The following is a 14,719-nucleotide window of genomic DNA, read 5'->3' as shown; positions in this document are numbered from 1 at the left end:
GGAATTGCTCCCAAGAGCACTCCAGGTGGGATGTTCTGATTCCAAAATCCTTCCCTGTGCTCTCTGCACAGCCACACTGACCTGTTACAGCACAACCTCCCTGCTACAAGAGCGTGTCCAGCTGTCCCCTGCCACCCGTGTGACACTTCTCAGGACAATGTCCCAGGTGAGCAGATCAATGCCCTGCACAACCCTAAGGCTTCATCCCCACTGCCACAAAGCTTTGACTGAGTGAAGTTCACTGCAGCTTTTATCATTAAGAGGAGTGAAGATAAAATCTGCAGCAGTCATTTTGTGATCAATTCTCAGAATCCGACAAAGCAGCTGCTCCTGTCCTAAAGGAAGGAGATGATGTCAGGCCATACCCACATCCCTCTGTGGATGATCTCCCCCAACCTGCAGCACCCAGAATTTGGCTGATCTGATGTCCAAACCTGGATTTTGCTACCACAAATGACATTCCCACCACACCGACCTTTTATCAGCTGTTCTCAAGTCAAGGCACCCCTAACCATGCACAGGACTGATCTGGTTAATCATTACCTCTGTGACACAACCCACCTATTTCCAACTTGAGGAGTGGATTTCACCCAGCACTCGTGGATATCCTGAAGTCCAAACAACAATCCCTTGGATCTCTCCAAACAGGAACTACCTGAAACCATGGGAAATTCCCAAACCCTTTCAGCTGCTGCGTTTGGGCTTCACAACACAAGCAAGACTCCAAGTGAAGCTTAAATTTTATACAGAGGTGCTCCAAACAGGTCTGAGTGCTGCCCCTGTGCTCCAGCCTCCTTCAAAAAAGTGGATTTTCTGTGCCCACTCTCTGTGGCTGCCTCTAAGGGCTGCTGCAAACAGAAGCTTCTTGCACTACTGGTTAAAAAAAAGGGATTTCAAACATTACCTCAGTGTTTCTGGGAGATAATGAGGAAGGCCTGAAAACTTCCTCCTGTGTTACAAGTTCCAGAATCAGGTGTCAGATTTGAAGACCCACATTTCTCTCTAACACATCTTTATTATTATTATTATTTATTTTATATTTAGGCCTATCTGCTTTACAAAGCTCCGTGGCAGAAAGGTTTTTGGGATAAGAGAGTCCAACCTACTCTTCAACTCCATCCTTGACACAAGGTAGTGTCACCTTTTGTCCTGAGCCAAAAAATCCCCACCCAAACACACAGAACATTTCTGCAGCATTTGTATTAAAGCTTCTAATCCATAACCTCTCCACTGACTGAAATTCTTGATTTCTTTAAAAAAAAATTGAATAATTTGCCAGCAGATAGTTTAGAAGCAAAGCCCTGCTCTGCCATTCATTTAAACTATTTCAATAAACTACTAATATTGTTTTTAATTATAGATTTTACAGCTCAACACACTCCTCACTGTTGTCCAAGTACTCTGAACACTCCAGTCCCACTATTCCTATATCCACAAATTAAGTATTTTGTGTGCAAAAATGACTGAAACCTTTACTCTGAACTTTCAGGTTCTATTTTTTTTTTTTTTTTTATGCAGGCTCCATGAAAATCTAAGGGAATGTAATTCACCTTCACTTACAATTCCTATCACGTGTCACACCCCATTATCTGCTGGTAGTCCTGGGAAACACGAGGGAATATTAAACAAACAGGTAACGAGTTTTTACTGGACTTCCACTCACTTTAAAGTCAAATAATCCAAAAGCACTTCAAGTGCCTGATTTGTAGATAATGCCCTGTGCTGGAAAACAGCATTACTTGTACTAATAAAAACCTTTTTGTTCAGGAATATAAAATTCCAGCTGGAGTTACAAAATGTTTACCCAATTCATTCTGATCTATCCAGTACAGCTTAAATCCCACTAAATCAAACTCCTTCCAAAATGATATATTTTATATATATATACTTTCTCTACATATACTCTTCCCAAATCTATCTTAAAACACACAAAATTGCTGAAATTATCCACTGCTGAATGGGGGAAATGCACACTGATTGAAGTTTCAAACTGGTCAAACACAGGGACAAATAAATAGAACTTTTTTAATCAGCTGCACGAGGATCAGGACACACTAAATATTATATAATAATATACACAATTATTATATATTATTATATATAATCTCTGTCTTAATTTCATTAGACTACTCAAATCAGAGACATAAAGCCACTTTTCGCACCTGACTTCCTCCACACTTTGTGAAATTCAAGTACTAATGAGGCGTCCTCAGGATTCCAGATTTTTAACAAAACACTGACACAACACCCTTTCAAACACCTGAACTGCTTCTAAAGAGAAACAGATGAGTTTTTGATGTTTGAATTACCTGGTTGTGAAGTTACTACACTTCTCAGGGGAGAGATGACAGCAAGTATTCCTAAATTTCCTATTCACTTTGAGAAAGGCTTTTAAAGTTTCCTGCTTGGAGACTCTGGTGCCCAGCACCACGAGATACTTGACTAGAGAAATACGGAAATTTTGTCAGGCGCTCACATCAAAGAATCACTTGACAGCACTGAGAAACCACCAGGAAAGTAACTCAGCACACTCTGCTTTGAACTACAACAACCTCAGCAAATATTACAGCGCAGAAATCACTGTCCTGGGTGGTTTTCCAGCTGCTCAAACCAGCAGCTTTTCTGCGGGGAGCATCCCGAGTTATCCCTCTGGACAGCATCCCGAGTTATCCTTCGAGCATCCCGAGTTATTATCCTTCGGGCGGCATCCCGAGTCACCCCCCCGGGCACGGCATCCCCAGTTATCCCCCCGGGCACAGCATCCCGAGTTATCATCCCTCCGGGCACAGCATCCCGAGTTATCATCCCTCCGGGCACGGCATCCCGAGTTATCCCCCCTCCGGGCACGGCATCCCGAGTTATCCCCCCTCCGGGCACGGCATCCCGAGTTATCCCCACTCCGGGCACGGCATCCCGAGTTATCCCCCCTCCGGGCACGGCATCCCGAGTTATCCCCCCTCCGGGCACGGCATCCCGAGTTATCCCCCCTCCGGGCACGGCATCCCGAGTTATCCCCCCTCCGGGCACGGCATCCCGAGTTATCCCCCCTCCGGGCACGGCATCCCGAGTTATCCCCCCTCCGGGCACGGCATCCCGAGTTATCCCCCCTCCGGGCACGGCATCCCGAGTTATCCCCCCTCCGGGCACGGCATCCCGAGTTATCCCCCCTCCGGGCACGGCATCCCGAGTTATCCCCCCTCCGGGCACAGCATCCCGAGTTATCCCCGCTCCGGGCACAGCATCCCGAGTTATCCCCGCTCCGGGCACAGCATCCCGAGTTATCCCCGCTCCGGGCACAGCATCCCGAGTGATCCCCGCTCCGGGCACAGCATCCCGAGTTATCCCCGCTCCGGGCACAGCATCCCGAGTTATCCCCGCTCCGGGCACAGCATCCCGAGTTATCCCCCCGGGCACAGCATCCCGAGTTATCCCCCCTCCGGGCACAGCATCCCGAGTTATCCCCCCCGGGCACGGCATCCCGAGTTATCCCCCCGGGCACGGCATCCCGAGTTATCCCCCCGGGCACGGCATCCCGAGTTATGCCCCCCGGGCACGGCATCCCGAGTTATCCCCCCTCCGGGCACGGCATCCCGAGTTATCCCCCCTCCGGGCACGGCATCCCGAGTTATCCCCCCTCCGGGCACGGCATCCCGAGTTATCCTCCCTCCGGGCACGGCATCCCGAGTTATCCTCCCTCCGGGCACGGCATCCCGAGTTATCCCCCCTCCGGGCACGGCATCCCGAGTTATCCTCCCTCCGGGCACGGCATCCCGAGTTATCCCCCCTCCGGGCACGGCATCCCGAGTTATCCCTTCGGGAACAGCAGCCCGAGTTATCCCTCCCAGAGGCACAGCATCCCGAGTTATCCCTCCCGGAGGCGCAGAACCCTCATCCCGCAGCCAGAGCCGACTTCCACCGAGCCCGAGGTGCGCAGTTAGCGCTCCCCACCAGCCGTTCATCCCCTGGCTGTTTCTGCAGCCCCCGGCCGAGGCCAGCGGGGAAGGAGAGGCTGGAGCAGCCGGGCAGGAGCCGAGGTGGATGCCTGTACCCGTGCCCTGGCCGGGGATCCCCGCTCCCAGCGCTGTTACTACACGCACTCTGTTGCCAGGCTCTGGAAAAGCGTCTCCTCCGCCCTTCTGGAGCCGCGGGACAATGGCAAAAGCAGCGGGAAAAGCGGCGGAAAAAGCGGCGGAACGAGGGCTGCGGACAGGGAATGGCCCCGCCAGGAGAAGCGCAACCCGCGGCTCCCCGAAGTGGCCGGGAAACGGCGGCGGTCCCTTGTCACCGAGATGTCACCTGCCGTCCCTTGGGGGGTCACAGCGTTCCGCAGCGCTCGGCGCGGTGGGATCGGGCTGGAGAAGGGAGAAGAGCCGAGCTCACATTTCGCTGTTGTCGCTGCCCAGCCGGTGCCGGCCATGGGATTCTGATGTCACCGCAGGGCCAGGATGCTCGAGGACTCTGGGAATTGCAGTTTTTTCCCTCCGGCCGAGCTTTGGGATGCCCCTTTCCCGGGCAGTTGTGTGCGCACCGCCGGGAAGGCGCGGCTCAGCTCGGGCGGGGAGCAGCGCCCAGGAAACGCGCCTCTCCTCCCTAATTAGCACAAGTAATTATCCACTAATGATGCTCAGGTGATCGCTACTACATATTTATATGGAAATGTGTATTTACACTAAAAATTATATATGTTAAAGTTTATATGTAAGCATGTGTATGTATGTGTATATGTATAAATGTGTGTATATATGTGTGTATATATATGTATATGTATGTGTATATGTATATGTATATGTATGAAAGTACATATATAAAAGTATATAAGTATAAATATATATTAAAGTATGTGTGTATATATATATTTAAAGTATATATACCTAATGACATAACAATAAAGTATATATATATCTATCAAAGCATGCGTATATGTGTTTTTCAACTATAGATATATGTGAAATATATATATATGTGATTTTTATATAATATATGTATTTTATATAAAATATATTTTATATATATAAATATCAGTATAAAACTATAAAGTACATAAATTAAAGTACATATATGTAAGTGGATGTACTTGTGTATATGTACTATATATACTTACATACATATATATTTAAATAATAAATAAGTACATATCATAAAAGTATATAAAGTATGTATATGTGTCTGTGAAAGTACATATATAAAAGTATATAAATATATAAATATCTATAAAGGTATGTGTGTGTATATATTTAACGTACATATATGTTAAAGTGCATATATAAAAATTATATAACTATAAAAGCATCTATATCAAAGTGTGTATGTATATATATATTTAAACTATAGATATGTGTGAAAGTGTGTATATATATAAGAATATCACTATAAAAGAATATATAAAGTCTATAAATTAAAGTACATATCTATAAGTAAATATATCCGTGTATATATACTATGTTTATATACTTACATACATGTCTATTTAAATAATAAATAGATGCATCTCATAAAAATATATCTATGTGTATACATGTGTGAATCTACACATATGATAGTATATAAATAAAAAAAGTATGTGTGTATATATATTTAAAGTATATATATATGTGTAAAAGTGCATGTATATAACAAATAGTATCAGTATAAAACTATATATATAAAGTGCATAAATTAAAGTACATATATGTAAGGGGATATATTTACGTATATATTTACATAATAAATAAGTGTATATCATAAAAGTATATATAAGTATGTATTTGTGTATGTTTATGTATATGTGCATATGTATAAGTACATATATAAAAGTAAACAAGTATAGATATAAAAGTATATGTTTTTAAGTATATATACCTAATTATATAACAATAAAAGTATATATGTCAAAGCATGTGTATATATATGCTTATGGTTTTTAACTACATATGTGTGTGAAAGTGTATATATATAAATATCAGTATAAAACTATATATATAAAGTACATATATATAATTGGATGCATTTATGGATATATACTATATATACTTAAATATGTATATATTTAAATAATAAGTACATATCAAAAGTATATACAAGTACGTATATGTATGTGTGAAAGTACGTATATAAAAGTATATAAACATCTATATAAAAGTGTGTGTATATATATTTAAAGTACATATATGCATAAAAGTGCATGTATATTAAATTATATAACTATAGAAGCATTTGTATCAAAGTATGTGTGTGTATATATGTACATATATTTAAACTATTTATGTGTGAAAGTGTATATATATCTAAATAGGTAGTATATATAAAGTATATTAAATTAAGTACAAATATATGTGGATACATTCGTGTATATATACTATATTTGTATATTTATATACTGATATATTTAAATAAGATAATAAATATATACATGTCATAAAAGTATATATGTGTGTGTATATGTATGTGTGAAAGTACATATATAAAAGTATAGAAGTATAAAGACGTATAAAATTATTATTTATTTATATATTTAAAGTATATATATGCATAAAAGTATGCATATAAAAAGTATATATATTATAAAACTATTAAAGTGTATATATATATCAAAGCATGTGTATATATATTTGTGAAAGTGTATGTATATAGAATATCAGTATAAAAGTAAATATAGAAAATATATTAAAAAAGTACATGTCTATAAGTTGGTATATTCATTTATATATACTATATCTATATGTTTATATATAGATAAGTATATAAATATTACCATTTATATTAGTATATATCCTTGTATATATATTTATATACTTACATACAAATATATAAAATAATATAATAAATACATATATACATATAATTAAATATATATTAGTGTATCTATACTATACTTATACAGTAATAAACGATATATTTTCACATTCCAAACCCATTTAAGCTGTAATCAAGAAGCACAACCCAGGAAGGAAAATTTAATTGCTTTAATAGACACATAAATATCCAATCACATCGTATTTCACACTGAAAGGATTGTACACTTCTTGTACCTCTGAGGGTTTGGAATCTGAAATAATTCCCTGGAATTAATGTTTATCTGATTCTGGCACTCCTATTCCTGTGCCCCACTGAAAGTAGCACTTGGCTCATCCCAGCTCTGTACCCATAAAGGAGAAATCAATCCTTGTAAAGAGAATTAAAAATTAAGTTTATTTTAAGTAAAGCTTTCTTCCATGCTGAGCTGACTTGCCTTTTTGTCTTTGTCAAGTATCTCAGCGACAGTTGCATTTTATCACCTTTTAAAACTTATTTTTTTCCTCAATAAAGTCATGGTTTTCCCACAATTTTTTTGCCTGAGATTATAAATCTTGATCATCCCCACATCACTCTATTTTTCGTCCTACAAAAAAAAAAAAAAAAAAAAAAAAAAAAAAAAAAAAAAAAAAAAAAAAAAAGCAAATGTCATTTTAGTAAATAAGTATATCCAGAACCATCAGATCCATCTCAACCTTTCTGAAGAAAATGACACAAAACCCAGTTAAAATGCAGTTTAGTTGGGTTGCTGGGAAGTGAAGTCCATCATCACTCTGGAATTATTAATGTTGAAACTGGAAAAAAGAGGAAGTGCTAAATTCCCCCTCGATTTAAAAACAAAAACCACCCCAAAAAATTACAAAAAGCAACCTCCAACATACATTTATTTAAGTTAAACACCAAAATATTAATAAAACAGAACAGGAGTGGCACACAGCACACAACTTTCCCCAAATATTTTCGTTCCCTGCAGCTTTTCTGACACAGCAATAGGTGGGAAATGAGGTCAGCTCTCCCTAAAACCCCCAACCTTTGTTTGCTGTGCTCCTTTTTCCCCTCTGCTTTCTGTCCCAAAACCTCCAGTGACATTCCCAACACTCTCCAGCTCCTCCCAGCTGCCTGAAGTCAGCACAGCTGGAGAATAAAATAATATATAAAACCAAAACAGGAAGTTTTTATATTAATTTCCACTCTTTTTTTTTTCCCTCAAAACCCTGAAAGATCAAAAAACCTCAAGCAGAGATGAAGGAAAAGAGAGAAAGCCCAAATATTTCCAGGGTTGTGGCAGCACAGCACTGAACAAACTTTGATTTTAGTGGTAGGAGGAGGCAGCAGAATTCCACACTCATCTGGCCTGGATGGACAGAGGGAAAAAGAGGAAATCCAGACACAAATCCACAAAAAACAGTTTAGGCAGAAATTATTCTTGCTGGCTCAAGAACAGCAGGTTACAGAAAAAAACCCAAACCAAACCAAACCAAAAAAACACCAAGACTTTTCCTTGAAGAGTTCACAGTCTAAAAAAGCAAAATAAGCAAAATACCACACAGGGAAAGGGTTGGGAAAAAAAAAAAAAAAAAAAAGGATTTAAAGCCAAAATGTAGCATTTGTCTTTGCTTCTATCCAGCAGAAACTGTGCTCCCAAAAAATATTAATTATTTAGAAGTAGCAGGAGCTACACCTTCCCCTCAAAATAACATTCAAAATGCCACAATGCCCATGCAGAGAGTGGTTTCAGCAGGAATTGTTGGGAAAAGGGGATGAAAGCTGCCAAATTTTCCAGCCCTGAAAAACCTGGAGAAATTGAGTCTCCTGGAAAAGCAGCACCAAGGCAGCCCATGAGGAATAAATCCTGTTTGTGGTCAGTATTTGGACACTCCCTGAAGGGCTGAAAGGGTTCAGCACCGTCTCAGCAGCAGGAAAACCCACTCAAAATACTGATATTAAACTGATATTAAGCTACAAATATTGGTGAGGGCTTCTTAAAGTGATCCAGGGTGAAGATGCTCACACAAAACCTGACCACAGCAGTGTGAATCTCTATGAGGAATTATGTTGTTAACAGGGAATAGCAGTGATTTTAATAACCTGCAGTAGAATATATATATATATATGTAATATTATATACTATACTATTTATATTTGTATTTATATTAAATAGAGTAGACTGAAGTCTAAGCAGTCATTCTTCTGGACTCCTCACCACATCAAGACATTTTACTAGTTTTTTTTGGCATTTTACTATGACAGGGAAGGTAAAAAAAATGTAACAACAAAGACAAGCACTGCTCCTAGAAAATAAAATAAAATAAAATAAAATAAAATAAAATAAAATAAAATAAAATAAAATAAAATAAAATAAAATAAAATAAAATAAAAGGCAGGAAAAAAGATGAGAACTTCCTTTTCCTGAAAGCAACCACCTCAATTCCCCATCTTTGAGCAATGTGCTGGTGGCTCAGGAAAAATTCCCTCCCTGGAAAAGTCAAGCCCTGAACAGGCTGCCAAGGGAAGTGGTGGAGTCACCATCCCTGGAAAATGTCCAAAAAACGGGTGGATGTGGCACCTGGGGACACGGATTAGTGGTGGATTTGGAAGTGCTGTTAAGGATTGATGATCCAAGGGGTCTTTTCCATAATTCCATGGCTCTCAGAGAGGCAAACCCCCTGCAAAATCAACCCTTACACCCTCCAGCCCCAAATCCACTGGCCAAAATCATTAATGGCTGAGAAGGCTGTGAGGGAAAATAAGAAAAAATTAAGGATAACATGGATTTGGGCTGCTCCCCTCCATTTCTACCTCATTTTTTTTTCCTCATGAGCCATCAAACAACCTCTTCATTCCAGCACCACCTTCTCCTTTTGAAACAAAAGCCTTTCAAACACTGTGAAGAAGACAAAAGCAATGTGTGTCCGAGGCAGAAGAGATTCAGGGCTTTCCCCAGAGTTTATTCAGTGTTTGTTGGGGCTCTGCTCACCCCAGGACAATAAAAGCATTCTTTGCACAATGGGTGCACAGCCTCGCCTTTGTGGCTTCTGGAGGATTCAGTTTGATTTCTTTTCCCAGCAGAAAGAATCTTTTACCAATCCCACACCCGACCAAAAGTCATGGCTCTTGTTGGCAAGCAACCTGAAAGTGCATTTATTCTGTTGTATGTCTTCACTCCAAGCAAAACAAAACAAAACAAAACAAATCTTCTTTTTCAGAGGAGTCACATTAAAATCAGAGGCAACAATTAATGAGGTATTCCATAAAATCATTTTACAGCAACCATAGAGTTTTAATCAATATAAGCATTTTTTTTACAGGCAAATTCCTTTCACAGTAACACTGAAACAGAGGCAGAATGTGAATTTTGGACGGGTTTTGTTACAAATATTCATGCAAAGGCGCTTTTTTTTAATTTTTGAGCAAAATGTGATCTCACCTGGGCAGCTCTCTCATTATGTAATGGATTTATTGCAATACAAAAATACATCACTGCAGGTTGACAGGGTCAGGAGGCATGGAGCTGGTTGGCTTTGGAAGAACAGAGGAATATGTTGCAGCAAGAAGAAAAATTGGGGAAGCAGAGCAGTGTTGGCAGCCAGAAAAAAAAAAAAAAAAAAAAAAAAAAAAAAAAAAAAAGGAAGCAAAGAAATGCCAAGGCATTGGGCTGCTCTGAAAACCCTCAGGGGGGTGGAGGTGGATGGAGAAAATCTCAGCTGCAGGTGGCAACAGGGACAGGCTGTGAGAGACACAGAGAGCATGGAGGTGCAGAGGCAGAACGTGGTGAAAATCCTCCCTCAGGAAGGCCAGCACACGTGGCATTAAAAATATCCCTTCCCTCTCTCAAAAAATGGGACACACCGAGGGATTTTTTCACTCAAAAAAATGGTCTGAGTGAAGGGAGGCAGAGGAATTGGCTCTGCTCCCTCCACTGGCACCAAAGCAGGAGACAGGACCAGGTTTGAACCTTTCTTTCCCAGCTGGGATGAGTTAAAATGAAGTTCTGACACTTGAAGCATGAGGTGTCCTTCTTCCTGAACACAATTCCAGTGGTGGGAAGAAACGCCAGCCCCAGCAGCAAGTTTAAGAAGCTCAGTGCAAGGAGGAATTTGCAGAAAAAAAAAAAAAAAAAACAACACTTCAGCCTGAGAATACATCTTAATAAGAGCAGCATGATCTCCACTCAGAAAAAAAAATAAAAAAGAAAAAAAGAATAAAATTATAATACCGCAGAATGGTTATTCTGAACTGAAAAAAAAAAAAAATCAGTGCATGGAACAGGGAAACTCCTGATGCCACTGCTTCAGCTGGAACACACAGGGAGCACAGCCTGAGGAGTGTCAGCCTGGAGATCCATCCAGAGCCCAGCCCAACAACACAGGGCACCCCCTAAATACACAGGGACACACCCAACAACTCCCAGAACCCCTAAAAAAGTGAGGATTACCCTCGGGAAAAGGTGCAATTCCCTGGATTTGTCTCTCCACGGCGCTCAGTGGAACATCCAACCCAGCCATCTGCCACAGCTTTGGGCTCCCGCTGTTCACTCCTGATTTGGGGGATCCTGCCAGACATCCCCTGCCCCACCCAACACCCCCAAACCCAGCAGCATTCCCAAATCCCCCCCTACACCACCCTAAGGCAAACGCCGCTCCCTTGCTCTATTTAACAGCAGCTTTCGGCCACCACTGCGGCGTGGTGGCTTTGACCTTCACTCTGTCCCCTCCCAGCTGGATGTAGAGCGGCTCACTGGCGTGTGCCAACCTCAGCAGGGCTATGCCCAGCTCTCCTCCTCCAGCACGGAATTTCCCAGCCGGTTTTCCCTCCTGGGTGAGGATCTCAGCTCCCTGGGGAACGCCGGGAAGAGGCTCCGGGAATTGGACGGGCAGCAGGCGCTTGCGGATCACGCCCATGTGGTGTGTCCTGGCTGTCAGCTCCTGCCCGATGTAGCAGCCTTTGGTGAAGCTGATGCCGTTCATGAAGGCCAGGTTGGATTCCAGGGGCAGGGCCACGCCCGGGGGGAGATCCTTCACCCCCTCGGGAATTCCTAGGGCAAAGGACAAAGCCAAAGGGGAAAAGGCTCCTCGTGAGATTGGTGCTCTCGAGTTGTCTGATTCGTTCTGGGTTTGATTTTTTATTTTTTTTCTGACCCAAACGGATCTCAGGTTCAGCACAGGATCATCACTTGGCCCTCTGCCAGTTAATTTAATCCTTTATTGGCATGGACACACTAAAATAAAAGCATTGAGGCTCCCAGGACTGAGATCCCTGTCCAGTCTCCTTGGCCTCGGAGTTAACTTGGCAAATCCAGCCACAAAATTTTTAGGAAACCAAGATCTGGGTGTTTCCTTTCCTTCCTCAGCAACAAGCAAAGCAGCTGGGCTGTGTGTCATCCCAAAATAATTAAAATTACTCAAAACACTGAAGCTTCTCTCTAAGAAAATGAATGATCCTGGCTTTCTTTTAGCATTCCTGACCAATCCCCATAATCTGAGTAACAGACAATTATAAGCCCCAGATAGAATTATAACCACCAGGTCACTTTAACACTCAAAATAGCTATTAATACATGTGTTAATTAACGAATTAAATGCATTAAAACATAAGAAAGAAGTGTTTAGAACCTATTCCTGCCTTATATCAGCCTGTGGACTCCCCAAAATCCACAGTGTGAAACAGGGTTTGCCTTTACCTTGTTTGTACCTGTGTCTGTGGTAATCTTGAACGTCTCCAACTTGACTCCCAGGGATGATCTCTGACAGGTTTGCTCCTTTTTTTGCTATCAGTCTCCAGCCCATGACTTCTGCCCTGGGGTCAGGAGTGAAGAGCAGAGCCGGGTCTGCACATTTTGGGAGGGGACTGGCATCCCCAGGCTGTTCCCCAGGGATGACAGCCCACAGGGACAGGTCAGGGCAGGGGGCAATGGTGACTTTCCTGCGGATCTTGTAGAGTTTCAGGTGTTTCTGGATGGAATCCAGCACGCCGCTGTCGCACTCCAGCAGGATGTGAGGCTCCTCTGCTGTGCTTCCGTGGAGTCTAAAAAGAGTCACCTCCCAGAAGGTCAGGAAAATAAACACCCACGGCAGCAGGAGCCAAAGGGGGATTTTTTATTTGGATCCTGGTGCAAATCCAGAAATGTGGGGAGTTTTTGTGGTGCATAGGGAGCAGCACCCACGTCCCCACAATGAAAAACCTGTCCTGTTTCTGACACCTGCTGTGCTCTGTCCTGGCAAACACTGCCCTCACTTCTCCCACGGGCAGGAACAGGGCTGCCCGTGTGGAATTCCCTGCCCTTACCTACAGCCAAAGGAATTTCAGCTGGGAGAGAAGCTTCCTTCAGCTGTGCCTTCTGCTGTCACAGAATCCCAGAATGGATTTGGGTTGGATGGGATCTTAAATCCCATGGGCAGGGACACCTTCCACTGTCCCAAGCTGCTCCAAACCCCATCCAACCTGGCCTTGGACACTTCCATGGGCAGCCACAGCTGCTCTGTAACCTGTGCCAGGGCCTCAGCACCCTCACAGGGGAAGATTTATCCCCAGTATCCCATCTGTCCCCATGGAAGGGGTTCTGAGGTGTCCTCGGGGCCTTTTCTCCTTCAGGTGAGCACCCTCAGCCGTCCCACCCTGCCTCCAGAGCGGAGTCAGTATCCACCCGTGCCGATATCACACCCCTCACACCGCTCTGATCCGCAGAGGCTGCATTAAAGGATAGCAAACACACACGGAGGAAGCGCTTTTTCCCCACAATAATGTAGAAATTTAGGCGGGAAACGTCACAGGGCGGTGACAGGAGCCACCCCCCGTCCCCTCGCAATGGTCTCTCCCATCTCCCCCGCCCGGCCGCGCCGCTTGGGCTCACCTGTACAGGATGACGTCATACAGGCAGCGGCCCTGCACGTTCAGCGCGTGCGCGTAGAGCGCGCGGGGCGCGTCGCCCGTCGCCACCAGCTGCGTGACGTCATTGGTGAGCAGCCCTTGCAGGAACACGGCGGCATCGGCGCCCCGCACGCCCAGCAGCGCCCGGCCCAGCGGGAAACAGGCGGTGGCCGCGCCCCGCCGGCCCCGGTACCAGCGGCGCAGGCCGGGCGCCGTTATCGCCCTCACCAACATGGCGGCGCCGTCACAGACTCCCCCCGCCACCGCCGCCCGCCGCCGCCGCCGCCATCTTGTGTGTGTCCTCCCGGGAGGGCGACACCTGCTGGCGGGGCCGGGGCGCCGTGGGGACCGCCCCCTTCCCGTAGGCCACGCCCCCAATGGGTACACTCTCATGGAGATGGCCACGCCCCCATCCCTTAGGCCACGCCCCCACGTTTGGCCCCGCCCCCCGGAGCCGGGTGTTCCCTGAATTTGGAGGAATTTGGGACTCCCCCCGCTTTTCCCGAGTTCCCCGGCCACGGAGCGAGCGAGGGGACAGCCTCCCATTTAATTAGTGAATTAATTTAATTAGAGAATCAGGCTGGAAAGGACCTCCGAGGTCATCGAGTCCGACCGTGTCAGCTAGACCATGGCACTACGTGCCACGTCCAGTGGTTCCTTAAGCACCTCCTTTCCTGCCAAGCCTAAAATCCACTGGATGCTGCAAACAGAGAGGGGGCAGAGCCATTCTCCACCTTTAGAGCTGCATTTTGACTATGAGGGTGGAAAAGAGACTCCAAAGGTTCTGGTTTGTTTCCAGAGAACTCCCCAGCTACTCTCCATCCTCTTCTGGCACCTTTGGAGAAACTGTCAGCAGCGCCGTGATGGAGTAAATTCTAGCGTTTGGCAGCGGGAATTTCTGCTAATCATTGCATGGGAATAAAATCACGGAATCCTGGAATGGCTTTAAATTTAAATTCGTTTAGTCCAACATCCTGCAAGGAGCAGGGACATGTTCAATCCATCAGGTTGCTCAGAGCCTCAGCCCAAACTGATCTTGAATATTCCCAGGGACAGGGAATCCCTGTGTTAAGAGCTCCCA

General features: G+C 44.0%; 1 protein-coding gene across 2 annotated transcripts; it reads right to left on the bottom strand.

Moving 5' to 3' along the window:
- Positions 1–10,030: 10,030 nt before the first annotated feature.
- Positions 10,031–13,980, bottom strand: IBA57 (iron-sulfur cluster assembly factor IBA57). 2 transcript variants are annotated; one of them, XM_066313524.1, is made up of 3 exons: positions 13,622–13,979; positions 12,452–12,795; positions 10,031–11,806 (listed from the first exon to the last, which is right to left on the bottom strand). In XM_066313524.1, exons 1-3 carry the CDS (start codon positions 13,870–13,872, stop codon positions 11,421–11,423), a joined length of 981 nt encoding a protein of 326 aa, XP_066169621.1. In that variant the 5' UTR covers positions 13,873–13,979; the 3' UTR covers positions 10,031–11,420. The 2 variants fall into 2 exon arrangements, with proteins under 2 accessions (XP_066169621.1, XP_066169629.1); XM_066313532.1 differs by having other exon boundaries at positions 11,466–11,806; positions 12,463–12,795; positions 13,622–13,980.
- Between the last annotated feature and the right edge of the window lie 739 nt (positions 13,981–14,719).

Source organism: Sylvia atricapilla, chromosome 1 (assembly GCF_009819655.1).
Source record: "Sylvia atricapilla isolate bSylAtr1 chromosome 1, bSylAtr1.pri, whole genome shotgun sequence".
In the NCBI taxonomy this organism is placed as follows: domain Eukaryota; kingdom Metazoa; phylum Chordata; class Aves; order Passeriformes; family Sylviidae; genus Sylvia; species Sylvia atricapilla.
The sequence above is the reverse complement of the archived record's forward strand: the minus strand, read 5'-3'. Positions and strand labels throughout refer to the sequence as shown.

Coding starts and splice junctions, on each gene's coding strand:
- IBA57 (XM_066313524.1), bottom strand. CDS start 13,872: ATGTTGGTGAGGGCGATAACGGCGCCCGGCCTGCGCCGCTGGTACCGG. Junction 12,796..13,621: donor TATGACGTCATCCTGTACAG/GTGAGCCCAAGC, acceptor GACTCTTTTTAG/ACTCCACGGAAGCACAGCAG. Junction 11,807..12,451: donor CAGACACAGGTACAAACAAG/GTAAAGGCAAAC, acceptor CCTTTGCCCTAG/GAATTCCCGAGGGGGTGAAG.